At 50.8% G+C, this 25,357-nt stretch overlaps 1 protein-coding gene, 2 long non-coding RNA genes and 3 other non-coding genes across 7 annotated transcripts; 5 read left to right on the top strand and 1 right to left on the bottom strand.

Moving 5' to 3' along the window:
- The first annotated feature begins 4,505 nt into the window (after positions 1-4,505).
- PRCD (photoreceptor disc component) lies at positions 4,506-8,312 on the top strand. The gene is made up of 4 exons (XM_027974136.3): positions 4,506-4,671; positions 4,972-5,040; positions 7,356-7,436; positions 7,820-8,312. Exons 1-3 carry the CDS (start codon positions 4,598-4,600, stop codon positions 7,375-7,377), a joined length of 165 nt encoding a protein of 54 aa, XP_027829937.1. The 5' UTR covers positions 4,506-4,597; the 3' UTR covers positions 7,378-7,436; positions 7,820-8,312.
- LOC105616421 (uncharacterized) lies at positions 6,735-8,477 on the bottom strand. Its single transcript, XR_001043722.4, has 2 exons — positions 8,307-8,477; positions 6,735-6,977 (listed from the first exon to the last, which is right to left on the bottom strand). It is a non-coding gene; the product is annotated as an uncharacterized LOC105616421 (long non-coding RNA).
- Positions 8,478-20,543: 12,066 nt separating this feature from the next.
- LOC101104162 (uncharacterized) lies at positions 20,544-25,048 on the top strand. Of its 2 annotated transcripts, XR_001043724.4 has the most exons (5): positions 20,544-20,644; positions 21,163-21,217; positions 21,658-21,742; positions 23,296-23,586; positions 24,539-25,048. It is a non-coding gene; the product is annotated as an uncharacterized LOC101104162 (long non-coding RNA). The 2 variants fall into 2 exon arrangements; XR_173257.5 differs by having other exon boundaries at positions 23,296-25,048.
- LOC114117057 (small nucleolar RNA R38) lies at positions 21,502-21,579 on the top strand. The gene has a single exon (XR_003590849.1). It is a non-coding gene; the product is annotated as a small nucleolar RNA R38 (small nucleolar RNA).
- Positions 23,069-23,153, top strand: LOC114117058 (small nucleolar RNA R38). Its single transcript, XR_003590850.1, has one exon. It is a non-coding gene; the product is annotated as a small nucleolar RNA R38 (small nucleolar RNA).
- On the top strand, positions 23,629-23,701 carry LOC114117059 (small nucleolar RNA R38). The gene has a single exon (XR_003590851.1). It is a non-coding gene; the product is annotated as a small nucleolar RNA R38 (small nucleolar RNA).
- Positions 25,049-25,357: the final 309 nt, after the last annotated feature.

Here is a 25,357-nt window from a genome sequence, read left to right as displayed (position 1 = left end):
AAAGAGAGTGGCCAGACTCAGAACCTGACAAGGCTCAGTAGTAACATGGGGGTTCTCACATAACAGTCCCTGGTATTGAGTAATCCGGGATGTTGACAGCCATTTATGGGGGTCCCCTCACAGGAGAGTGTTGACCTCATGCAGGACTTTTATGAACAAATCTTGGCCCAAAGTCAGCTCAGTTGCCTCCCAGACCAGTAAGGCAACTGCAGCAACTGCCCATAAGCATCCCAGCCACCCAGTGTCAACATTGTCCAAGTCACTGGTCTGTCCCATGTCCCCATAATTTGGGACAACACTCCCATAGCCACCTTGTCCTTTTCAGTCACATAAAGAGTAAATGGCTTAGCAAGGTCTGGCAGGCCCAAGGCAGGTGCTGATGTAATTGTACCGGGTTTGAGTTCTATTACCAGTGGGACTTGTTTTGCAAGCCTGATTGGGGGGCCTCGCACAGTCTTTCGCAGAACTCAGAGGGTGATTTGCTTTCCCTTTGAATCACTTTGGAGGGTTTTGCAATACTCATAGCTTTTTGGGGCCCCCTCTTGAGAACTCGTAAAATAGCCGCCCGATACCTCTCCAGGTGGCCCCTCCTTTCCTCTGTGTTACAGTCCCAATCGGGCCTCTCATGGGGTGGCTAGTTCTGCCCACCACTGCAGGTTTGCAGTACCCTCAGGTGCCATTTCTCTTAGCCATTTTCTGGCCTCAGGATCCTGTGTCTTTCCTCAGTGCTGAAAAGGGAGCCTAGTAGTTGGATCATGTCATCCCATGCAGGGTGGTGGGTTCGAAAAATAGTCTCCATTAGCCTAATCACGGCTTGTGGCTCCCCCAAGTACAGTGGAGCGTGTCTCTGCCAGTTTAATATATCCGTAGAGGAAAATTTCTGGTAATAATAAGCTACAGGGGCCTGCTGGTAGTGCCCCATGTGTCTTGAACTGGAGGCTGTTGTAGCTCTCTGAGGGGCATCTGTAGTGGGGTTCTTTCCCTCTGTTCCTTGGCGGAGTGCAGCCTCTGTCTAATTGCTGTGTTTTCTTCCCCCTTCCCACCAGTACTCACCGGGAGAGGTGGATACAATCTAGAAGGTCCAGCTGAGGTGGAATTCTGGCGGCATTGATCAGAGGTCTCCATTGCTGGGAGCTCTACGAACGGCGGCTCTATGAACTCTGGGAGAGCTGGCGGAAGAGAAGTGGCTGCTGCAGGAACTTCACCTGGCCCTGGATCGGGCATTAAGGCAGACTCTGGTCCTGGTGGAGCACTGGGAGGCAGGCGCATCATTATCCAGTATGGGGGAGGGGGCAGGTCATCCCTGTCCAAATCCTATAGAATTTCCTTTTTCATCAGTCAATTTTTGTGCCATTGATATTTTTCCCTTTCCCTTCTGGGTACAGAACCTTGTCCAGGTAGGAGGGTCTTGAGCTAACCCGAGCCATGAGTCAGTATGTGGATATTGATCCAGGGGTCCCGGCTCTCCTGTGACTACTGCATAGCCTGCTCCCACTATTTTTAAGTTCGTGGTGTTCTCTTGGGGCCGTCCTACTCCCACACGGGGTCATTCGACCTCACAGAGTATGTGGAGGCGGTTAGGCTTCATCTTCACCCCATAGTCTCCTCCAAATCCGTTCTTTAAATTTTGAATCCTGCACTCCAATACAGTTGCCTTAGATTCACTCCTCCCATCTTGCTTACCTTCTCAGACCTTCTTCTACTTTTCCTTTTCGTTCCATCTACGAAGTTCTCAGCACCCTATGTACTTCTGATATTTCCACTCAATGACACTTAAATTGCCATTCTGCCTCCTTCCTAATTGGGGTGGGAAGAGCCTTACCTGCCAGATCCCAGAGGGAGAAAGGGGGATATGCATGCCTTCATCTGCTGGTCAGCACAGCCGACCAGAACACCACGTGGTCCAAGGCTGTTTCTCCCTTAACTTTTAAAGTCCATTCTGCCTTGGTGGGCTTGATCAGGTGCGGATGAAAACACAGATGGGTTAAATATCCCATGTCCCAGGCCGTCTCCGGAAAAGGCAATTCATACTCACTTATGTATCCCCCTCCTTCTAGCCTGACAATTCCGAGGGGGTCAAGAATTTCATAGCAGATGGGACACCTCCTTGACAAGAGCAGAATACGAGCACACAAAAACCAAGTTTCTTCTCCCAAAAATCCCCTGGCAATTGCTTGGTAATAATTTTCCCCAAGACGGCGTGGACACCACCTCCTAAATGACCTTCACAAATTTCCTTCCTAAACCCTAACAGGCTCGTCAACCTATGTACCAAGCAATCGTTGCCACTTGCCTAATCCAAGCTCCTGTGGGTCTGTGCCCCTTCTAATCCCTCCTAGGGGGGTGATCAGGCCCCGTCTTCCACCCTACCAGGTGGGTTCCTCCGCACCTGAGCGCTCAGTTCCCTTGCTACTGTCCACTAACTGCTAACGTGAAAGGTCCAGGCATTGAGAAGCAGAATCCTTCCAGAAGGGCGAGGCGCCTTCCCCCCTCTAGAAGATTCGAGCCTCGAGGCTTCGGAGTAGTCCCAAATGGGACTTGTCTCCTCAAAGTGAGGAGTTTCCTGGCCCATGCACCAAATGTTGTAGCCACGTGTTCCGGGAAACAAACTCACTCAGAAGGACAATGCAGATAGTGGAGTGCAGTTTATTACACCGGCGGGCCCAAGGCAGAGTCTCCTCTCAGCCAAGGACCGTGACCGGTTTTTCTGAAAACTTTATATACCCTAAGTGTATGTGCCCAAACCCACCTCCCCAAATTCCCTGAAACTAGTCTGAACAAAGGAAAAGAAAGATACAATCAAAGTTAACCCGTGATTCATATGCCTTAAGCCTAGGTAGTTAACACTGGACAATTATCAATAGGCCTGTGGTCATACCCCAATAAGCATAATAGGATTTATGATTCTATTCGGTTACACAGATAATTAGGGTATTCTCTTAGGCAACAAAGAGTCTAGCTACGAGCCCTGAGGTTCCATCCAGGGGGCCTGGTTTTCCAGTTGGTATGTAATTTCCACAGATACTGGGCATAAAGCTCAAAGTCTGCAGTCCGGCCAAGATGGAGTCCTGCTTTCAAGATGGAGCCTGTTCTGTCTGTTTCCTCCTTCACTGGTGGGCTTCTCATGGAAGCGCGATTGGACCAGAGGTGGGGATGGTACCTCTGAGAGCCACCCGTATGGTGGGGGTCCCGCCTCTGACTCCCAGTTGAAGCCAGAGGCTGCAAGCATCTGAAAGCTGCGAGGGCACTTCTCCCTAAGGCTTCCTGGTGACCCTGCCCTTCCAACTCTGTGTCTACTGCTCAAGTTTTGCAAGAGGTGTAGCTTGGCTCTTCAGCTTTGGTTGATGTGCTTCTTTAAAAAATCATGTTTCCAAGTAGAGTGCCCTGGCACAGCCCCAGGTCTGGGCCTCGATGGAGCCCAGGGCCCAGGTGCCTCGCTGCAGCCCTGGACAGGAGGGCTCTTGCCATCAGGCCTCAGCTGAGGGAGGGCAGTGCCAGTGCCCTCCTCTGGGGTCTTGGAGAGGGATAGAGGAGAATGGGTGGGCTTGGCGCTTAGGCCACTCTAGACCTGTGTCCTTGCTTTTGATCTGTGCTCCGCATTCTGCCTGGACCAAGGCAGAGCACGCTGTGCTGGACCACCTCAGAAACTCCTCCGAGAGCTTCCCACAGCCAGTGCAGTGGCCTTCCAAATGGTGGCCCAAGAGGTTCCCTTGGGATGTGGACAAAAAGTAGGAGAAATTTACTTTTATTTCAACATTTACAAGCTTTATGCATGTCTCTGGTGGCAGGACTGTATTTGCACAGTAATACAGTGTATAATTTATGAGTGGATACATGTAATTCCTTTATGAGTGCACACACATTTCTTTCGGGGGGGGGGCACACTTAAATTCTGGTTTTTACTGAAGAGGGTATGTAATCGGAAGCATTGGGTGAGGACTGTCCAGAGGTTAGAAGTGAACCATTTAGCCAGCCCTTCACTCCCTGGCCTCCCTTGTCTTTCTGGCTTCATCATCTATATTCTTCCTCCCCTCCTGACACCTCCCCTGTGACATCATGGCTCCACCAATACTCGAATTCCAGTTGCTGGAACATGCCTTGAGTTTTCACGCCTGCAGCCCTGGCAGAGTCTTCTGTCTGAGGGCCCACTCTTCCCTGAGCCCCTGCAAATTCAGCCAAGATGAGAGAGCCCAACTTCTCTCTGAAGTGTCTCCTGATGCTTATAATTCCCTGAGAGTTCTGTAGGCGTCTTTAATCGCCTGAGTCTCTCCGCGGTGGGTGGTGGCCACTTGTTTAACTTGCAGGGAGTTTGTTTTAGACTCTAAGCCCCTAGAGGGCCAGGCCCAGCGCTTAGTCATATTTACCTCCACAACAGACAGAGGGCGAGTCACCCCGCCACTGGGGGGACAGCCTGGGCCCAGTGAGGTTAATCAGGCTTCACAAGGTCGGGTCTGCTGACCCCACTAATCAGCTTGAGCCTCCTAATCCATCGCCAGCAGGAACTTCAGGACGGAGGGCAGGGGCTCGGGAGAGCTGGCGGGGGCCATCTTGGCCTTCTCCTGCAGGCTCGGTCCGGAGGGGATGGGGCAGCTGAGACATGTGCACCACCCTCTTCCTGCTCAGCACTTTGGCCATGCTCTGGCGCCGCCGATTTGCCAACCGGGTCCAACCGTGAGAAAATCACTGGGCCATGGGCTGGGGTGGGGAAAATGATTGGGCTGAAGGTGGGCAGGGGCTGCCTGGACTCGCAGGGAGGCTGGGAGGGACTTGCTGGGGAGCCCTGAGAAGCTTCCCATTGGAGTAGGGGGCACTCAGAATTCTTCGAAGATGCTGGCTGCGGCCTCTGGTCCCCAGAACCCAATATGGCTTAGGTCTTGCAGAGAAGCAGGAGAGGGGTCTTGGGTCCGGGATCTGAGCTCTGGGGATCCGGGTGTTGCCCACATCTCTGCCGACCTCTTTTCCCTCCTGCAGAGAGCCCAGTGGAGTCGATGGGGCAGTTTCGGGCAGCAGCTTGGAAACAGACCTCCAGTCGTCAGGCAGGTAAGGCAGAAGAGCCTGGGGTGGGGCAGGGAGGGTGTCATGAAGGAGGCTGCCACTGTCCTGAGTCCCTGCCCAGGCCCTGGGGTGTACATGTGTGTGTGTGTGTGTGTGTGTGTGTGTGTGTGTATGCGCTCCAGGCTGGCCCCTCACTCCAGCTCCCCTGTTCCCTGTGTGCCTACTGGGTAGGCTGAATGTTTTCTCCAGCTGGGTATGGGAGTCCCAGCCTTCCCCTGTGGACCCAAACTGTTCTGTCTTCCATGTCCAAATGTGGGGTGGTCCCCAGGGCCCTGGTGTTGGGAGGCGCAGGGGGAGAGGAGAGAGGGAGGAGGCAGCAGCAGCTCTGCGATGCTCGGCCTGCCTTCCCTTCCCCCTCCTTCTCCCGCGGCCCCCGCCCAGCCTCAGCAGCTCCACTGCCTGAACCTCCAGCAGGATTCGCTGTCCAGTCCCCAATAGAAGGCGCGGGAGGCACATGACGTCACCAGCACAGAGTGCCATTGGCTGGGCAGCCCCTGCGGGCAGGACGCTGTCTCCAGTGGCCAGAAAGTTAACTCTTCCCTCTTCTGAAGCCATGTGGCCTTTAGAAGGGGTGAAGTTTGGGCAGGGGGGCAACGTCTGGACTTTTCCTTCCCCGGGTGACTAGCGTCTTTTGATGAGAGGGGCTCTATGCCCAACAATACACTGAAAAATCGACCAATATTTGTTAGGGACACACTGTGGGAGATGTTGGTCTGTGCCTGTGGGCCCACCTGGTGTGGGGGCCTAGCTGAAGAGGGACGCTTTCTCCTGTAACAGCTTCTTCCGAGCCCCTGGCACTGCACCTCTTACTCCCCATGAAAGACAGAGTGTGATGGCCTTGGGCTTCCGGGGACCCTGGGAGGAGGCTGTCTCCCCACAGACTCAGATGGCTGAGACAGACAGCATGTGCTCGCACGCTTGTCTGGGCGCCCCATGCCTCGTCAAGGGTGTGGGGAACCCCTAGATAGGTCGAGATGGGCAATAGAACATGGGTCTTACTTCTCAGTCTTTGGATTCCCCTAGGTCTGGAACGTCAGAATCATGTTCCCCGGCTCCCTGCCCACCTCCAACTCTCTCTCTCCGACCTCCCCTGGGTCTCCAGGAAGCCCAGGGCCTGTGCAGGAAGGAGAGTCATTTCTGTGATGCCCTTCCTCTTAATTCCCTGACTGGGGATCCAGCCTGCACCCCCTTCACTGGAAGGTGGTGCCTTAACCACTGGTCCTCCAGGAAAGTGCCCTGGTCCTCACTGTGGGGTTTGGGTCTAGCATGGGGCAGGCATGTGTGCTCAGTGGCTGTCGTGTCTGGCACTGGGCAGCCCCATGGACTGTAGCTCACCAGGCTCTTCTGCCCATAGGGTTTCTTGGGCAACCAGAGTGGGTTGCCATTTCCTCTTCCAGGGGATCTTCCTGACCCGGGAATCAAACCCCTGTCTCCTTCATTGGCAGGTGGATTCTTTACCACTGAGCCACCAGGGAAGCCTGGAGTGGGGCAGCCTGAGTTTAAATCCCACCTCCCCTCTTACTGACAGCCTGTGGGCAAATTATGTAATCTTTTATTTATATGTAAACTGAGATTAATAACAGAGCGGTTGCAAGGTCTCTGTGAGGTTTGAGTGAGATAACCATTATAATGCACTGGGCACAGAGTAACTGCTCAATTAACACCAGGTTCTCTCTTGCTGTTATGAGATCAGTGCTTTATTCTTCCCCAGGGGCTCTCATACATTAACTCACTCAAGAGAGTCCCTGGCCCCAGAGGTCCGGCCCTTCAAGTATTTCTGGCTTTTGTCAGTGTTGCAGGAAACGGAGAGGGAGATGGAAATGACTTGCTCGAGGTCGTCCGCCCAGTTTGTGGCTGGCGTGGGACCGGCAGGTCTCTGACTTCAGAGTCCATCTCCTCCACATGAAATGCCCCTGGAGCTCCTGTCAGGAGAGAAAAGGCCAAATCTGGGACCATCTGGCCCGGCCTGGTCTGCTGTGGCCTTGCCAGGACTGTTAACTCCTTGGGACTCAGCTAACTGGAGAAACTGGCCTCCCAACTACCCCTCTTCCAGACCTAGGGGAATCCAAAGACTGAGGCGGCTCCACGGAAGGCTGGCCTGGGGGTGGCGAGTGGGGGCGGTGGTGGTAGATGGGAAAGTGCTTTCCACTTCCAATGTTGTTAATTCCAACTGGCTTCTGGGGGCGGGGGGCTCCTGCTCCTCTATTGTAGGGTGAATCTCTAGGTGCAGGGAGAAAGAAGACTGGAAACAGGTGTGGGTCATCCCCTCCAGTCCTCTGACTCTATTCTTTCCTGTTTAGGGAGAAAGAGCCTCTGAAGTAAGCCCTGGTCTCTTGAGGTGGAGCTCAGCCCGAGGACCTGGGATCAGCTGGCCACAGCAGGTAGGGCAGGGTCTGCAGTCTCGAGGTCGGAGGGTAGAGCTGGGGACAAGGCGGGAAGGACACAGAGTCCACAAGGCCTGGCCGCAGGGGAGCGGATCAGGCTGTGGTCACGATGGAGGCTGAGGGTAGGAGGGTGGACTTCTTCCAGCGGCTCCTACCTGTTGTGTTCCAGGTCACAACGTAAGGGTTAGTTTTAAGAGAATGAGGGGTCATCTCAACAGCATTTTCTAGGCCTGGGGATGAGGTGGTGGTCCTGCTGGTGGCCTGAGGGCTGTCTAGAGGACTTCTCAGGGAGAGGTGGCACTCTGGGTTGTCCACTCTGTAATACAAGCCCCCGCTCTGGGATGGGAGAGCTAGCCCATCAGCTGGTTTTTCTCTTTCAGCTCAAGTCCTGGTGTGCCCTCCACCCCGGAAGGACGATGTGCTGGAAGCAGCAGCTGCAGGAGAGGGACCAGGGAAAGCAGTTGTCGAGAAGGTAGACTCCTCTTTCGGCCCGGACTGCTGGTCTGCACCACCCGAGGCCCTGGCGTGGGGGTCCTGGAGAAGTGGGCCTGGTTGGGCAGGCGGGAGGGGCGGAGGAGCTTGAGCTCTGGGACATGCTCCCTTGCTGGGAGTCCACCCAGAGAGAGGGACTCAGTGGGGTGCCCCAGCCCTGTTAACTCTGGGGCAACTCTTGCCACCTGGGGCGACAGGAGGGAACAGTAAGGAGTGAGGAGACTCCAGAAGTGAGGGACAGCCGTGGCTCACGTTCGCCAAGGAGGGGCTGCCCGTCGTCCTCTGCTGAATCCTCACAATAACCCATGCACGCTGGTCACGCGATCACCCACGGTTCAGAAACGAGGAAACTCGCAGAGAGGTTCGCTGACTTACCCAGCGTCACTCAGCCAGAAAGTGGAGACCCCAGGCTCATAAGGGGGAGGGGTGCAAGCCTCCTGAAACCACCTGGAATCTACAGCTGCTCAGGGGAAGCAGCAGTTTCGCTGGCCTGGCCACCCATCGCTGGCAGCTCAGCTCGTCCAGGGCTGTGTGGTGTCACTTGGTGGCGGTGATACTCACGTTCTGTGACATTTGCCTCTGCCCGGTCCCCAGAGCTCACCCTGCTGGTGGCTCTGCTGAAACGATCACTAGGAAGGGCCAGCTGGGTCTATGAGGTGTCTGCCTGCAGCTGGATGGAAGCAACCCACAGCTTGTCCTCATGGCGTGCGTGCGTGCGTGTGTGTGCACACGCTTGTGCATGCGAGCCTGTGTTCCAACCGGGCAGTAGCGTGTGGGAAGGGAGAAGCGTGACACTTGTTTTTGTCAGTCTGCTGACTGCTCAGTAGCGGCGGCGGTGGCCTCCTTTGCCCCCAGCTGCTCTGCCATTTCTCTCTCTTTACGATCCTGCCCGATCCCGAGTGGAGATAAAAGCAGATTTCCGCTTCTGCTCCCTGAGATCCAGGCGCAGACCAGGCAGGCAGCTGCTGCCCACTGCCTTGCGGCCATTCATCTTCCCAAGCCCCCCTCCTCCCACGTGCATCTCTCCTCCCCCTCCAGCTCCTACTGCTCACCCTCCTGCCAGGAGCGAGGCCTCTGCCTGGCCGGCCCCACTCCCTGACTTTCGAGAAAGAGGAGCTTCTGTAGACAGCAGGGAAGGCTGAGATGCAGCAGACTCGGGAAACCCACTCTCAAGGGACAGGGAGGAGGTGCAGCCTGCTGCAGGGAGCCTGGCAGTTCCGTGGGAGCCTCAAAAGTAGGGCAGGGCGGAGGCAAGGGAAGGGTCGCACCAGGGGAAGGAGCTCCGTGCTGGAGCTGAGTCAGAGCCCCACTGCCCGCCTGACATGGGCCGCAAGTTCGTGACCACCTGTCTCAGCTCCCGTCAGCCTGTCTTTCTCCGGGAGGCATCACTCACAGGCTGAGGGCCAGAGGGCACTGTTCCCAGGACCTGGCCTGTGCTCCCTGATCCTACCTTTGCGTTCATTCTCTAATCTCTTTGCCATATTCCTGTCACTTCATCCTGGCTGCCGCTCTCTGCCTGTCTCCTTCCACTGGGCTGAGGAACTGTCAGAGCAAGGTCGGCTCGCTGCACCGGGGCTGGCTCACCGCCCAGACACACATCCACAGAGTGACACCCCTTTGCAGCCCTGTTCTCAGAGCCTGTGAAGGCGCCCCTGGGGACCATTAGCCGGAAGAAGGGAGGGAAACCAAGAGGAAGGGGCTGCTGGAGGTGGGGGGAGGCGTCTGCTGGGCTTGGAGGCTGCCCAGGCCCTGGCAGCCGGGGTGCCATGTGGGCTGGCTGGGAGGGGCTCTCTTCCCCAGGGAGCAGGCTGGCTTTGGTGGGAGCAGATTGTGTTTACACCTTCCCCACACGCCCGGCCCACGCTCGCCTCTTATTCTCAGGGCTCTCCCACCCCTGGGCTCTGCACAGTCTGCACGCCGGCAGCTCCTATTGCAGAGTTGCCACCCTCGGCCGAGAACTCCTCTTCAGGAGGCTGCCCGGGGCCGAGGTGCCCCTTCCTCGGCCCACTATCTCCAGTTCCAGCAGCTGGGTTGAAGCCCGTGCGGGGGGTGGACCCGGTGTTCCCGAGAGGCTGAGTCCCTCTCCCTCCCATTTCCTTGGTAAGAGCTGCTGCTTGGATATGAGAGCAGAAAAGTTCAGGGGCTTGGTAGATCAGCTCTAACAAGAGGGAGGGGATTAAGGGAGACTCAAGAGAGAGAGCTGGGCCCCTCCTGGTGCAGGGTGTGGGCTGTTAGGAAATAATGATCAAGGATTTGAGAGCGAGGAGCCCAGGGTCAGAGCACCAGGTTGAAATCTTGACTCCACCGCCACTTCGTACCTCTGTGGCCTTGGGTACGTTACTGAACGTCTCAGTGCCTGTTTCCTCATCTATAGCACGGAGATAATAGTGTTAGTTTCCTGTCTCACAGGATTGATGTTAAATTAGATAATGTGTGTAGCGTGCTTACCACATTACTAAGTGTTCAATATATGTGAGCTAGTGGGATTGTGTTTGTAAACTGTCAGTTACTGAATAATTACAGAACAATCAGTAGGTAACTCTAACAGCTAGAGTCCCTCCCCTCTTTCCCAGAGCCCCTCCTGGCCTGTCTTTCCACATAGATGACCACCGGGCACTGGCAACTCTGAAATAAACAGCAGAGGGTGGCACTGCTGGGTGGGGGCCACCCACCCAGCTAGGTCTTAACTAAGACCTAGCACCCAGTGAGACGGTACAAGAGCCTGCTGCTGTCGCTTCTGGGTACCTAGAACCCCATCCCAACCTCCAGGGGGTAGGGACGGTCCTGGCCTAGACACCTGCCCCCCTAGAGGCTCCGCTTCTCAGCTCCAGAGAAGACAGGCGGCGGTTGCCCTGATGCTCTTCCACCCTCCGTCTGAATGCTAATCTCCCTGCCATGGAAGCCTGAGTGACAGGGAAAAGGCTGCTCGGAATTGCAGGGCAGCCGAGGGCAGCAGCGGGAGGCAGGGAGGTGCTGTCGTCTGCGACTTTTGCAGCTGAGGCTCAGGGCTGCTGCCAGTCTCTCCTGGAGCCTGGGAGACTGGGACACGACCAGAGAGCTTATGAGGCAGCGGGGGTGGGGCGGGGGAGCAAGGGAGGCAGCCACAGCAGCTGCGTCTGGCGTGACCCTGGGGTGCAGAAGCGACCGGGGAGAGCACCGGCCCATCCCAAACGTATGACTGTGTGTCTTCGGACAAGACGGTCCTGGGCGGGGGCAGAGAGCAGAGGCCCGGTCCTAGACTGGTGGGACATGGCCCCATCTGAGGCAGCCACGATGACACCAATAGCAGGGGGCCCAGCTGGCCCCACTGCTCCCGGGGACCCCTCTGCAGGCGCCCCACTGCTAGAGAAGAAGCCCCAGACCTTGAGATAGAGCCTCAACAGAAGAGCCAAGTGGCTGATACCAAGGTTTACTTTGATGATAATAATAATGATACTACTACTATTAATAATAATGGCTAATAGGTCTCACACACTCTGTGCCAGGGGCTGTGCCAAGAGCTTTATTTATAAGCACTGTCTCACTTATGAGGCAGGAACTGCTGTTAACCTCATTGACCCAATAATTCATTCAAGGTCACTCACAGCTGGTGGCAAAGCCGGGATCTGTGCCCGGGCAACATGATACCGGAGCTCGTGAGCTGGCAGAGCAGGAAGGGCCTGAGTCTTGAGGAAATCCAGGGTGACCCAGCCTCCAGGCACAAGGAACCAGTCGTGGCCCAACCTGGGCGGTGCCTCTGTAGGTGGGCCGGGTGGGCTCTGCCAGGGCTATCTCTACGCTCTCTCTTCTGGAACCCATGTTTCCAGGGTAGACACTGGGTCCTGAAACAGCTAGTCCTTGCTTTCCAGCTGACAGGGGAAAGGAGAGCGGGCTCCGCAGGATCGGTCATCCTCTTAGGGAGGAGGCAGTGGCCACCGGCAGACAGACAGAGAGGCCAGCACTCAGAGCCACTGCCAATCTGCTGTCCCCTTCAACTAGGGCAGAGAGAGAGGACATAGTCAGCAGACTGGCTGGAGGGGGAACTGGAGGAGGGGGAGGGCTTCGAGCAGGTGGCTTCGAGAGGGAGCCCCTGACTTAAACTGGAAACGAGTCCTGGTACGTAAGGACTACAGACCCTCTCTGTGGGATGCACACGCCCCCTAGTGGGGACTAAGCCTAGAGGGTGGACAGAAAATGAAAACAGAAGTAGCTGATGACCATGACCTGTGAGCCTAGGTGGGAAGGGCCAGTCCCATCCTTCGGTGAAGACACATATGTCCACTTAAGGTCACATGCAGAAGCCAGCTGAATTAAACATTAAAGGAGACTATTAATGTATTCACTTGCTTGTTTATTTGACAAGCACATATTGGGAGCCCACAACATACAAATCTTGTATTAGGTGTTCGGAGTGAGACAGCGAAGAAAAAGACAGTGCCTGCCCTGCCAGTTAGAACAAGACCAAGACCTTGGCCTGGGAGGCCCAGTTCTGCCAGCCAGACACTGCCTGGCCACGTGACTGTTCCCTCTCTGGACCTCCATCTCCCCATTTAACAGGCATGTGTTGAACTCAGGTGGGCTGGTGCTGGCGACGTAAAGGACTAATGACCGTCCTCAGGAAAAGAACTGTCTACTAAGATGAAGGGGATCCATCTGATGACCTCTGGGGGCCCCAGAACTTCTCCCAATCAAAAGAGACTCTGATGGACTGTGTCTGGAGGTGCTAACAAGGACTCGCTCACTCAACAGACATTTATGGAGTGTCTGTGTGCCAGGCACTGTGGATGCCAAAATGAATTAAGACTTCCTGCCACAAACAACTAGAAAACTGAGCAAAATATAAGAAACAGACACTTGACAACAGGCAGCACACAGGATGGTGACCTCATGACTTCCTGGGCATCTGCCTCAGACAGTCCCCTGCCTGCAGTGGGGGGGCGGGGGGGTGCAGAACATGCAGACCACAGTGGTCTTACTAGGGTGAGGAGGCATGATCAGAGTTCAAGACAGTGTGGCGGGGGCTGGGGGGCGGAGGAGGCAGTTCCAAAGGACATACATACAGATCGATGGGATCCGAAGACAGGACAAAGGTGATTCAACAGAGAAAGGAAAATCTTGACGACAGAAAATAGAAAGCACTAACTATAAAAACAAAGTGGATAAACTGGAAAGGCTAGGAGAAAGTATCTCCCAAGCAAATAGCTGAGAAAGGACTTGGGTCCAGAATATATGAAGAATTTTCACAACTCAGTAACATGATAGGCCAATAAAAAAGGGAGGGTTTTAATAGACTCGTCACAAAGAAGTACACGTAGGGCCAATATACACAGAAAGATGCTCAACATCACAGTCGACAGGGAGATGCGTGTTAAGACCACAGTGAGATACTACAACACACCCACAAGAATGGCTAACGTTATGGCTGACCATAGCAGGTCCTGGTGAGCGTGTGGAACCAGCGTAACTCTGAAATACATTGCTTGGGGGAATGTAAGCAATACAAACCACTGGGGATACCAGTTTGGCAGTTTTCCTTGCAGTTATCCAAGAGGAATGAAAACTTATGTCCACAGACAGATCTGTATAAAAATGTTCATTGCAGCTTTATTAATCATAGTTCCAACAGCCCAAATGTCCATCAACATGTGCATGGATAAAAATATTGTGGTGTATTTATCTGACGGAATAATATTCAGTAATTAAAAAGGAAATGAACGACTGTTATAAGCCACAGCATGGGTTATCGAGGGAAGCCAGACACAAGAGTACCTGCTGTAGGGTTCCATTTATATGACATTCTAGAATGGACAAAACGAAGCTGTAGTGACACAAAGCAGATCAGTGGTTGTCTGGGGCCAGGGCTGAATGGAGATTGACTGTAAAAGGGTGTGAAGGGGATCTCTGGGGGATGAAAATGTTCTAAACCATGAAGGGGTCATGGTTGCATTGGTGTATACACTTATTGGACTACTGCACTGAACATTTTTAAATGGATGCATTTTATTGTATGTAAATTATACCTCAATAAAGATGACTTAAAGAGTTAAAAAAACAAACAAGAATAAAGCTTTGACTCTTATCTTGCTTACAGTCTAGTGGAAAAGCCAGACATGAAAACAAATTATCATGAAACACTGGGTATTAAGAGAAGTATGTTCACATAATAAGAGCTCCACTTACTGCGTGCTTCCCTGTGCAGGCTAGGTGCGTTGCACGCACAGTCCTAAAACGGTTCTGCCGGGTTCGTGGGAGCCTCCACCTCTTCCTGCTGCAGATAAGGAGCCTCAGAGAGAGGTGAAGTCATCCACCAGGGGTTACTTACCTCAAATCAGCAGAGCTGGGACCCGACTCCAGGTCTGCTTGGTCGCAGAGCATGTGCTACATCAGCCAACCGTGGGAACGTTGCAAAGAGCTAAGGGACTGTCTGAGCATCTCAGGTCAGACTTCGCAGAGGAGATGCGGAAGCATCAGTCGGGATTTGGTACGCACAAAGGGAAGGATGAAGGGAAGGAAATGTCCAGGCAAAGGAGACAAACAGCATGAGAGCAGGTGCTGCAGCAGTTATGAGAAGGGATTTCTGGGAAGGGGAGTCACGTCCAGAAAACAGGAGGAAAGGTTAATGGCATGTTATGTATCCTTCAAATTCACTTATTTTTAAAAAGCCTATTAAGCAATTTTATGAGAGGCAACAGATCTGCAGAGCAGGCAAATGAAACCTATGCTACTGGTCACCACAGGAAGGAATCCACTGCAACCCAAGGTCAACCATTCTCAATAAACAGGGTACATGTTGTCCTGTTTCTTCCCCTCCAGAAAGTTAAAAGCTCTGAGCAATGGTCCCAGATTTCTGCTGAATGGGATTTGTGGCCCTCTTTCATAGTCCTGAGAAATTGAAGTGGAAAATATCCTCTATGCTTTGAGGATGTGCTTTCGAGCTGGATGAATTAAAATCACTGGAGTTAGCAAAACATGAGCCACTGTTACAGTGTATCTTTCCAGGAAACCCAGCACAATGGTTAAGACCATAGGTCTGGAGCTCAACTGAGTTCCCAGTGCCTTCACACACTGATGACTTTCATTTTTCTGCCCTTGAGTTGAAAAACAGAAGGATAATGACAGGACTGTTGTGAGAGTCAAATGAGAGAGCCAACTGAAGGTGCTTAGGGTCATCAAGTTTTATACTTTAAATTTGGGCAGCTTTTTGTATGTCATTCAGATCTCAGTTAAAGAGGTTTTAAAAATATGTATATTCTTCTATTTATTTATCTTTGGTTGTGCTAGGTCTTCACTGCTGGATACGGGCTGTTTCTGGTTGCGGCAAGCAGGGGGCTACTCTTTGTTGTGGAGCATGGGCTCAGTTGCCCCGCGGCATGTGGAGACTTCCTAGACACGGGATCAAACCTGTGTCTACTACACTGGCAGGCAGATCCTTAATCAGTGGACCACTACGGAGGTCCAGTATATCAAGTGTTGTTTTTTTTTTTTTAAAGGCACTTAAAACAGTGCCTAGCATGGAGTCAACACTACATACCAGCTATTATTTTTTTCAGGATGGTAATTTGATTGTGTCAGTTTGTCTTCTTTATTTTGCCATGACCCATTCTTCCCGAGAATAATCATCAACAAAAAAGAGAGGACGATTTGGGATATGCCAATCCTATCATTTAGAGTCATATCATTCTAATGGAACACCCAGCTTAAGATGGCTTAAACAGCAAAGTGGTTTCTTTTTTAAAATCTCCCACTCTGTATTTCACTCAAACTAGTGCTCACAGGATGCCTCCCACATTCAGAAATATTGACATGTAAAAATATGTGTCTCTGAATCAAACTAAAGGTCTAAAGGCTGGGGACATCGGGACTGGCTTCTCCAGCAGCTCAAAAGCATCTTCAAGGACTCAAGCTTGTTCCGTCCATCACTGCTGACCTTCCGCTCTTCCTAGGAAGCAGCAGTTGGCTTGCTGTTCAAGCAGCAACAAGATGGCTTCCATGGTCTCAGGCATCACTTCACGGGGTCCCAAAACTAGAAGGGAGGCTACTGTTTTTCAAAATTAGAAAACCTTCCCAAATGTGGCAGAACTGCATTGCAGATCACTTTCTAAACCAATTCCTGGCGAAGGGAAGAGATTTCTCATGGGCCTGGTGCAGACTATTCAAGACTCACTCCTTGGGGCAGAGACGGGGTTTGCTTCCCAGCACCTCTGCGGTGTTCATCATATGGAGGAAGGGCAGTGGTGGGGCTAAGGGTGCCTGCCACACAGGTAAACTTCTGGGAATATCACTGGTGCAACTGCTCCCCATGTAAGCAGCTAACTGCTCAGGAAATACTGCTCCTCCTTCGTGTTCTTATTCATAAAATTAAACACAACTTTCCAGTTAAGACATTAACCTCAATATTTAAAGACTCTTTTCTATTAATGTGGGTTTCAAATGCGTGTGCTCAGTTGCTCAGTTGTGTCCCACTCTTTGCGACCCCATGGACTGTAGCCCACCACGTTCCTCTATCCATGGGAATTCCCAGGCAAGAATACTGAAGCAGGTTGCTATTTCTTTCGCCAGGGGACTCTTCCCCACCCAGGGACTGAACCCATGTCTGCAGGGTCTTCTGGAGGCAGATTGGCAGGTGGATTCTTTACCACTGAGCTATCTGGGAAGACACAGTTTTCAAATAATCCCAAGTCTTAGATTTGGAAAACTCAGCAGTGGCCACAGGACTGGGAAAAGGTCAGTTATCATTCCAATCCCAAAGAAAGGCAATGCCAAAGAATGTTCAAACCACCACACAATGGCACTCATCTCACATGCCAGCAAAGTAATGCTCAAAATTTTCCAAGCCAGGGTTCAACAGTACATGAACCATGAACTTCCAGATGTTCAAGCTGGATTCAGAAAAGGCAGAGGAACCAGAGATCAAATTGCCAACATCCGCTGGATCATCAAAAAAGCAAGAGAGTTCCAGAAAAACATCTACTTCTGCTTTATTGACTACGCCAAAGTCTTTGATTGTGTGGATCACAACAAACTGGAAAGTTCTTCAAGAGATGGGAATACCAGACCACCTGACCTGCCTCCTGAGGAATCTGTAGCAGGTCAAGAAGCAACAGTTAGAACTGGACATGGAACAACAGACTGATTCCAAATCGGGAAAAGAGTACGTCAAAGCTGTATATTGTCACCCTGCTTATTTAACATCATGAGAAACCCTGCGCTGGATGAAGCACAAGCTGGTAACAAGATTGCCAGGAGAAATATCAATAACCTCAGATATGCATATGACACCACCCTTATGGCAGAAAGTGAAGAAAAACTAAAGAGCCTCTTGATGACAGTGAAAGAAGAGGGTGAAAAAGTTGACTTAAAACTTAACATTCAGAAAACTAAGATCATGGCATCCAGTCCCATCACTTCATGGCAAACATTTGGGGAAACAGTGTCAGACTTTATTTTTGGGGGCTTCAAAATCACTGCAGATGGTGACTGCAGCCATGAAATTAAGAAATGCTTGCTCCTTGGAAGAAAAGTTATGACCAACCTAGACAGCATGTTAAAAAGCAGAGAGGTTACTTTGCCAACAAAGGTCCATCTAGTCAAAGCTATGGTTTTTCCAGTAGTCATGTATGGATGTTGAGAGTTGGACTATAAAGAAAGCTGAGCGTCGAAGAATTGATGCTTTCAAACTGTGGTGTTGGATAAGACTCTTGAGAGTCCCTTGGACTGCAAGGAGATTCAACCAGTCCATCCTAAAGGAAATCAGTCCTGACTATTCACTGGAAGGACTGATGCTGGAACTGAAACTGCAATACTTTAGCCACCTGATGTGAAGAATTGACTCATTTGAAAAGACCCTGATGCTGCAAAAGATTGAAGGTGAGAGAAGGGGACGACAGAGGATGAGATGGTTGGCTGGCAACAACAACTCAATGGACATGGGTCTGGGTGAACTCTGGAAGCTGGTGATGGACAGGGAAGCCTGGCGTGCTACAGTCCATGGGGTCGCAGAGTCAGACACATCTGAGCGACTGAACTGAACTGAAATCCTATCAGTGAATGGAACTCCGTGAGCTGACTGCCTGAGCGCAGCAGGTTGGCTGACCCGATTTCCCCTCTGCAATCAGAGCCAAGGCCCCTGCACAGCCCTGGGGACTCCTGCCCTGTAAACCTTCTGATCTACTTCTGTCACTTATCTCTAGACTGTGTGACTCTCCATGTAACAAATATAGGTCTACACTGGCCTTGAATAATGTAAAATTCAAATATCCTAGACCTCGCCAGCAAATGAAGTCACAACAACATTAGCATTTCCCTCTCAATAGCTCTGAGCCCTTGCCCTCATTCAGGAACGCTAGCGCATTTTGTGTTTACCAGTTATTTCCGGGTGGCCTATGCAGTGCACCTGACACGTACTCAGGCACAAGGGCTCATTGCATTTTGCTCAGTCACTTGGCCACAGCCCAGCAGCCCGTGACACCCCCATCCACCGTGAGCCTGCTGCTGTTTTACCAAGGGCCCTGTCAGGTGTCAAACCTCCACTGTGTCCTCTGGCACAGTGGCCCTTCTAGAGCTGGGACGAACAGCCTTCACTGCACACTGGGTGCCAATTAGTCTGGGACCCAAGACAGCCCCCTGCCTGCAATGTAGGGGACCCGGATTCAGTCCCTGGGTTGGGAAGCTCCCCTGGAGAAGGTAATGGCAACCCACTCCAGTATTCTTGCCTGGGAAATCCCATGGACAGAGGAACCTGGCAGGCTACAGTCCATGGGGTTGCAGACTCGACACAACTGAGTGACTAACACTTCCATTTTTCAAGACAGCCCCGCGACAGCCCAGAGCCCTCAGTCTTTCACAGATCAGCTCCTGCAGCCTCTCATCCTCACTCTTCCTGCCAGAAAATGGCTGGAAACAGTGGAACAGGTGCCCATCATCCACACCCCACTTCTCAGTTTCATCTCTAACCACCCATGGAAACACACAAAATCTGTTTTCCTTCCCCTCCCCCACAACCCCAAACCCTTCTATATAAGATCAATTTATATATACACTCACAGTACAGTATAACTTCATCATAAGAGTACAGACTCTACAGGCTAGGATCAAACCCCGATTCCACCAGTTACTAGTGTGTGAACTAGGGCAAGTTATATAATATTTCAATGTTCCTCTTTCCCCATCTGTAAAAACAAGAGTAGTGATAACGCACTTCACCATGCAGTGGTGAGGATGAAACAAATTAATATCCATAAAGTACTCAAGGAGTGAATGTCTCACAGTAAGTGTTATAAAGCATTAGCTATCATTATTGTTTTGCCAGCAGATCACCTGCCTACACACAAGCAGCTTTTGGCAAATTCCACACTTAGAGCCTGAAATAAATTTAGTCTGCAGGGAGAGACCTCATTCTTTCTCTTGGTATTGTACAAAATAATTTGTCTTCAAGGGTAAAACAGAGAAACTTAGGGGCCAATTTCACACAATTGGAGCTATTGCTGAGTTAATGATTGTATTTGTGGAGTACTTACTGTGAGCAGAGGCAGTGGAATACCAACTAGGTCTGTGAAGAATTTTAAAAGAAAAAACAAATTAGACTTTTGCCTTGAAGAGCTTACAATCAAATTAAGGAAGGCAAACATTAACAGATGTGGTAACTTGAAAATAAGTCCCCGAAACATTACTACACACAGAACAATTTAATCCAGGCTTAAATGCTACTGAGATCATTGCTAAAGGGCTGATGAGGATGGGGAAAGGGTGATGTTTTAAGGCTTCATGGTCTTGCAACTTTACCATTATTATTATTAGTATTGGTTGCAGGACATGCAGCACGTGAGATCTTAGTTCCCTGTCCAAGGATCGAACCAGTGTTTCCTGCACTGGAAGTCCAGAGTCAATCACTGGATTGCCAGGGAAGTCCGCACATTTAATTTCCAAATAGGTATACATTCTGGCTGTGACTCTAGTTGTTGCTTTGCACTTTTACAATTTCAAAATTAAAGCCGGGGTGACTGCCTGAAAAACAGCCCTCAGGAGTAGCAGACGGTGTTACACTACTCTGTTCTTTTTGTAAAGTATAATTATTTTTGCGTGGCGCCCCTGCGGTTCAGGCGAATTTCGAGTCCGGCCCGGCCCGGCCCGACCCGTCGCTCTCTGGCGCCCTCTGCCGCCCGCGCCCCAACTAAGAGCAACAGAGCGGGACGTCGAACAACGAATTTCCCGGGAATCTCCTTTTCCTTCACTAACGCAACCACCCCCTCCATGACTCTAATAAAATCCGTCTAGCAATTAACTACCAAGTCCCTCAGAGGTTCCTCTCGAAGCCCCCTCGAACTTTCTGCGGCCTCCACCACCCAGCCAATCTCGGCCAGGGACAGCCTGTTCACTCAACAGATAGCGACTTTGTGACCGAAACGACCGTCGGTCTTCGTTTTCTAACCGCCGGGGTTTCTATACAGAGCAAGCCTCCCCCCCTGGGCTCTCTACTGTCCCCAGTGGCGGCCACCATCTTACCCGGGCTTCAGAGCCTCGGGCGCCCCTCAGCGGCCGTTGACAACACTACATTTCCCAGCAGCCCTTTCTCAATAGCGCGAGAGTTCGCGCGAGACTTCCGTGAAGACTTGAGCGCAGGCGGAAACCGGCCTCCTTTTCCGATGCGGGCTGCTTGGCTGGGAGTCATGGTTTCCTCGTTGTGGTTCCAGCAAGGCCAGCAACCTCGGCCCTGTGGCCGAGGGAAGGCTGCGGAGGTGGGTAAACAGCTTATTCTTTGATACGGCGCTAGCATACTTGGCCTCCCGCTGCTCGAAGGCGAAATAGTGACGCTAGGCCTGGTTCCCCCAACCCCCACCCCCATAGGTGGTTGGGAGGATTAACTGAGATACTCGGTGAGAAAACGCTTTCCAAAGGGTGCGAGGTTTTGCTACTGAAGGGAGAGAGAGCCCAAGCCCACCTTTGACATCGCAGCGTCCCTCCTGGGGGAGAACGCCTCTTCCATCCTGCGCAGCCCCCAGGCCTCACGGCCACCCAAGCGCTGAGCTTGCAGGCCCAGGGGCCCTGCTTGTCCCCAGGTCCTCCCACGGGGCAAGCTCGCAATTAACATCCAGGGTGTTAACGTCTAAATATTTGGCTTCCTGTTGGAGTGCATAGAGGACAGCCCCAATCAATTTCACTTAATTCTACAGCTAATAGTGGCGTGGTAGACTTTGTCTGGAAGGCTGCAGTTTTATAGCGACCCTTAACATGCTTATGTTTTTATTCCCCACAGGCCTTTCCGGCATCTGCAGAGAAGCTTAGAAGTGACGAATGGAAGTCTGAAATAAGTAAGAATGCATGTAGGCAGGAATTTGGGTGGGCAGCAGAAATGAGAAAGCCGAGATGGTCTTAAGCCTGCCACGCACCGCAGCTCTGAATCCTGGCTGACTCAGGACCAGTTGGGGGTCCTACTCAGAATCCAGAAGTGAGGATGGTCTCTGTGCCAGTGTACTTGTGGCCACTAGGTGTCGCTGTTTGAAACCAAAGTGGATGCCACTGCATTCACGGGTAAAAGGGAGACTTGGAACTTGAGCTTTAAAGTTGATTGAGATTTAGAAATGTTCCTTACTGGTTGAGCTGAGGATGATTTAAAGTTATCCCTGTCTGAAAAGACTTCTGTTGTGAGGAAATCTAACTTGCTGAGGCTCAACGTTTTAAATTATGTTCTTGGGAATGAATATCCTAAGTTTGTTCCTGTTAATGTGTTATCCATATTTCTCTTTTAAAGATGTAGGCTGGGGGCTTTGAAAAAAGTCACATGAAAACCATCATCCAGAGATGTAAGGATCCTTGTGATGAAATGTCTATAAATGGTAAGAGTTTTAACTTTAACAGAATTGCATAGATTATGGTTCCTTTAAGTGTTGGCTTGTTAGATTTCAGAGATGTGTGGGTCTTCCTACACATTAACAGCTATCTGAGAGATACTTGTGTAGGCCTTCTTGAATAGTTTTTCCTTTTAGTGCCCAGAGAAGAGAAGTAGTATGAACTCTTTCCTAGACCCCTCACCAAGTACCCTCACAGTGATTGTTACAACACTGTGAGGTAGATGTTTCCCCTATGCTGCTCCCGAGTAAGTCAACTGAATTAATGAGTTCACTTGCCCAAAGTTACACAACTAGGTTATTTTTTTTTTAAAGAGCCATAAAAACATAGCTATAAGTGATTTTGGAAGGGGGACATTTTTATTAAGTTTTATTGAGATATAGTTAACAGCTGGTCATTGAGTTAGACTAGTGGTTCTCAACTAGGGGTGGAGGGTGTTGCTGGGATCCAGGCAATAATCCTAATTACCCTATAGTGTACATGACAGGCCCACCACCACCCCGACAAAGAACTCCCCACCCAAAATGTAGAGTTGAAGTTGAAACCCACTATTAGACTGAGACTCCAGTCTCATAACCAGGTAACCACACTAGCCCTTGTTTCTTCATTTCTAAAAGACAAGAGTGGTGCTTTTTAGACCTGGCTCTGCACCTATAGAATGTGCCTGGACCCCACCTCCACCCATGCTAAGATGGGTGAGATGGCTCTAGAGTGTAGCCCAAGAGTCATGTGTGGCTATTTAGGAGCAGATGTGGAGGAACAGGGAGATGATCTGATCTACTTTTAGCTCGGGGATTTTTATTACAGCAAGGTTATAGTACTGGCTATTTTTAAGTAGCTCTCAGGGCAGATCTATAATCCCTATCTTAAAGAACTGAAAGCCACATGGTCGCTCTGCAGTATCGTTTTGCACACAGAGGTGAGCAAAGGAGAAGTGACCTTGTTTGGTGTTGATTCTTCTTGGCATCAGGCACCCTTTGTGCAGCCGGCCTTCAGTGGTCTGGCTGAAAGGAGTAATCCACACTGTTTCAGACATTTTTACTGACAGCACAAAGATGCTGAAATATTTACTCGGCTACTAGACATTTTGTGCTCAGGGAGACCCTGGCTTTAAAAGGACAGGAACTGTCACCATGTCAGGTCTGGGACGTTGGGTACAGCTAGGCACTAGATAGAAAGTTTTTGCCCTTGAGGGCAAGCACATTCTAATAAACCAGATAAGACTGAATAAGTTCCTGGGAAAGGAAGTAAAGCGGAATTTGGTAAGGAAAACATGGTTTGCTTGTGCTGTGGGCTGGCAGCTGGGTGGGGAGCTGAGTCCATGATGATGTGAAGTTATCCCTGTCTGAAGGCCAAAATAAGGCCTTTGAGTGTGGAATCTGGATATCTGAGACTCAGTTTCCCAAGTTTGCTTTAGAGAAAATTGAGGCCTGGTTTATTTGGTTTGTTTGTTTAATGCCTGAATTAGCAGTGATCTGTCTGAGAGATACTTGTGTAGACCTTCTTGAATAGGTTTTCCTTTGCAATTTCCCCTCGCCAGGTACAGCCTCAGTTTGAGGCCGAAAAGGATACTCCAGAAAAAGACACTGGCTGCAGTGCTGTGGCGGCTGCCCTGGGCTCGGTGTGGAACTTCTCTCATATGTAATAGAGGAAACCTTTGGAACAGGCCTGGGTGGATATGCTCTGTTTCCCCTGGCCCTTGGGTTGTGCTGAGTGGCAAGATGACTTTGACATACGTCTGTTTTCTTTGCTAGATGTCTGTAGCGTGTGAAACAGAACTGACCTGCTTTACCTAAAGCAAGTGAAACTGTTCTCTCCCGTTGTTTGTAATGTAAGCTTTCTGTTTCTATCTTACGGGTCCAAAAGAATCCCGGCAAGCCTATGATGGTTAGTTATCCCTGTCTGAACATCTCGACTGAGGGAAAACAGTCTGTTCTGAGGCTTAAGGGGCTGGCTCTGGGCTCTTAAAAGCAGTTCAGGCTTTATAAGGGATCAGACAGAACGCACTCCAAAGGGAGTTGTGCTTATGTACCCTGCTGAGACCCCAGTCCTGGGGCCCCATCCCTCTGCCACTTGAAAACCAGTGGTGGGCTGCCCTGTCACCCTCTGGCTCTGAGGGCACAGGCTATAAGAGGTGGCAGTAATGGGCAAGTGGCCCAGATCTGACTTATGCTTTTAACTGGAATGAAAGAGTGCTTGTCACATATTTCAAGAAAATGAATGCGCTCTTTGAGACAGACGGCAGTGGAAGATGTGTGCCGGCTGTGGCAGTGAGTACACTTCAGGACTATCTGATCTCTCGTCTTTTTACTGTGTCCTGACATTCAGGAAAGAAGGGGTACCTTGGCACTAGCATGGTTTCCAGGTGCCTTGTTCACGCAGGGCACTCTGCGGGGGTTAGCCCAGCTCTTGTCTGAATGGCATGGCTGGCTTGTGAGCAGGAGAGTAGCAGAGTGGCACTGGGCTTTGTTCCCATTGAAATGCCGTGCTTGAAGTGGGCACAGATTGCCTTTCTTTTCTGTTGAAGTTGGGAGGTATGTGCAGCTCTTCATATGTAAGGTCACATATTTGTTCGGTCACCAAGGAAGCTGTATTTGGGGTGGGATTTAAAGAACCAGAAAACTGGTCCAAGCAGCCTACAGCCTGAAGCAAACATAGTGAAAGGACGTGTTAGCAAGTGGGAAGGTCTACCTGCTGGGTTACAGTCTGCTTCTGAGTGGACTTGACTGTTGTGCGGGACCCAAGTGAACCTGGAGGGGTGTTTTGTGTTTTGTTTTTTTCAGCTCTGCTGCACATCAACCCTGGCCCTTGGCAGTGAGAGCGCTGAGTCCTAACCATTGGACCCACCAGGGGATTCCCCTAACCTGTATGTTTGACTTCAGAGGGCGTCTGAATATAAATGCCCCCAGCACTTTGTGGGTGCTCTTTACTGGGCCTTTGCACTGTCTCCTGGAAAGAGGCAATTGGGACCCACTAGCCTGCACTGAATCAGTCTACTTGTGCCTTACACACACACACACAGGCAGAATGGTCGATCGCTTAGAATGAGTTCCTTCAGGATTGCCTCTTGTAAATTAAGGTAGAACTAAGAACGTTTGCACTACCACACACAGAGTTTAGGTGATCTTGGTGCAGTGAGGGGACTGCAGTTTTGTAAAATGAAACTCACATGTACACGCTCTGTTGAAGACTAAGGGGAAACAGGTGTTCAGCCTAAAAAAACATTTCTCAGTGGATTTCTACAGTGCGTCTTGGGTTTAACTCTAAAGCAAATTAAAGCATTTAAAAGTTGACTTACTAGCATTTGTGGATTTCAGATTGAGACCTGTGATTTCTTCTGTGTATCAGCACATTCTTTTATAAATGAAAGTTTAAAGTTTCTCACTAAATCGATCTTATACAGTTGACTGGTTTGCTAACTACAGATGTGATGGGAATAGGGAAAAAATAAAATATGGGGGGAAAGGGGTCCAGGCCTCAGGAAGCCATGCTTTCTCAAGTAGCTGCTATAGTGGTTAAATCGTGAATGTCCTTTCTCTTAGTCACCTGTCTTAAAAAAGCAGCAGTGTTGTACGGAGAGGAATGACCCTTCAGAAGCAGGG

This window comes from Ovis aries, chromosome 11 (assembly GCF_016772045.2).
Source record: "Ovis aries strain OAR_USU_Benz2616 breed Rambouillet chromosome 11, ARS-UI_Ramb_v3.0, whole genome shotgun sequence".
Taxonomy (NCBI): domain Eukaryota; kingdom Metazoa; phylum Chordata; class Mammalia; order Artiodactyla; family Bovidae; genus Ovis; species Ovis aries.
Note: the sequence above shows the minus strand (reverse complement) of the source record. Positions and strands in the feature narration are given on the sequence as shown.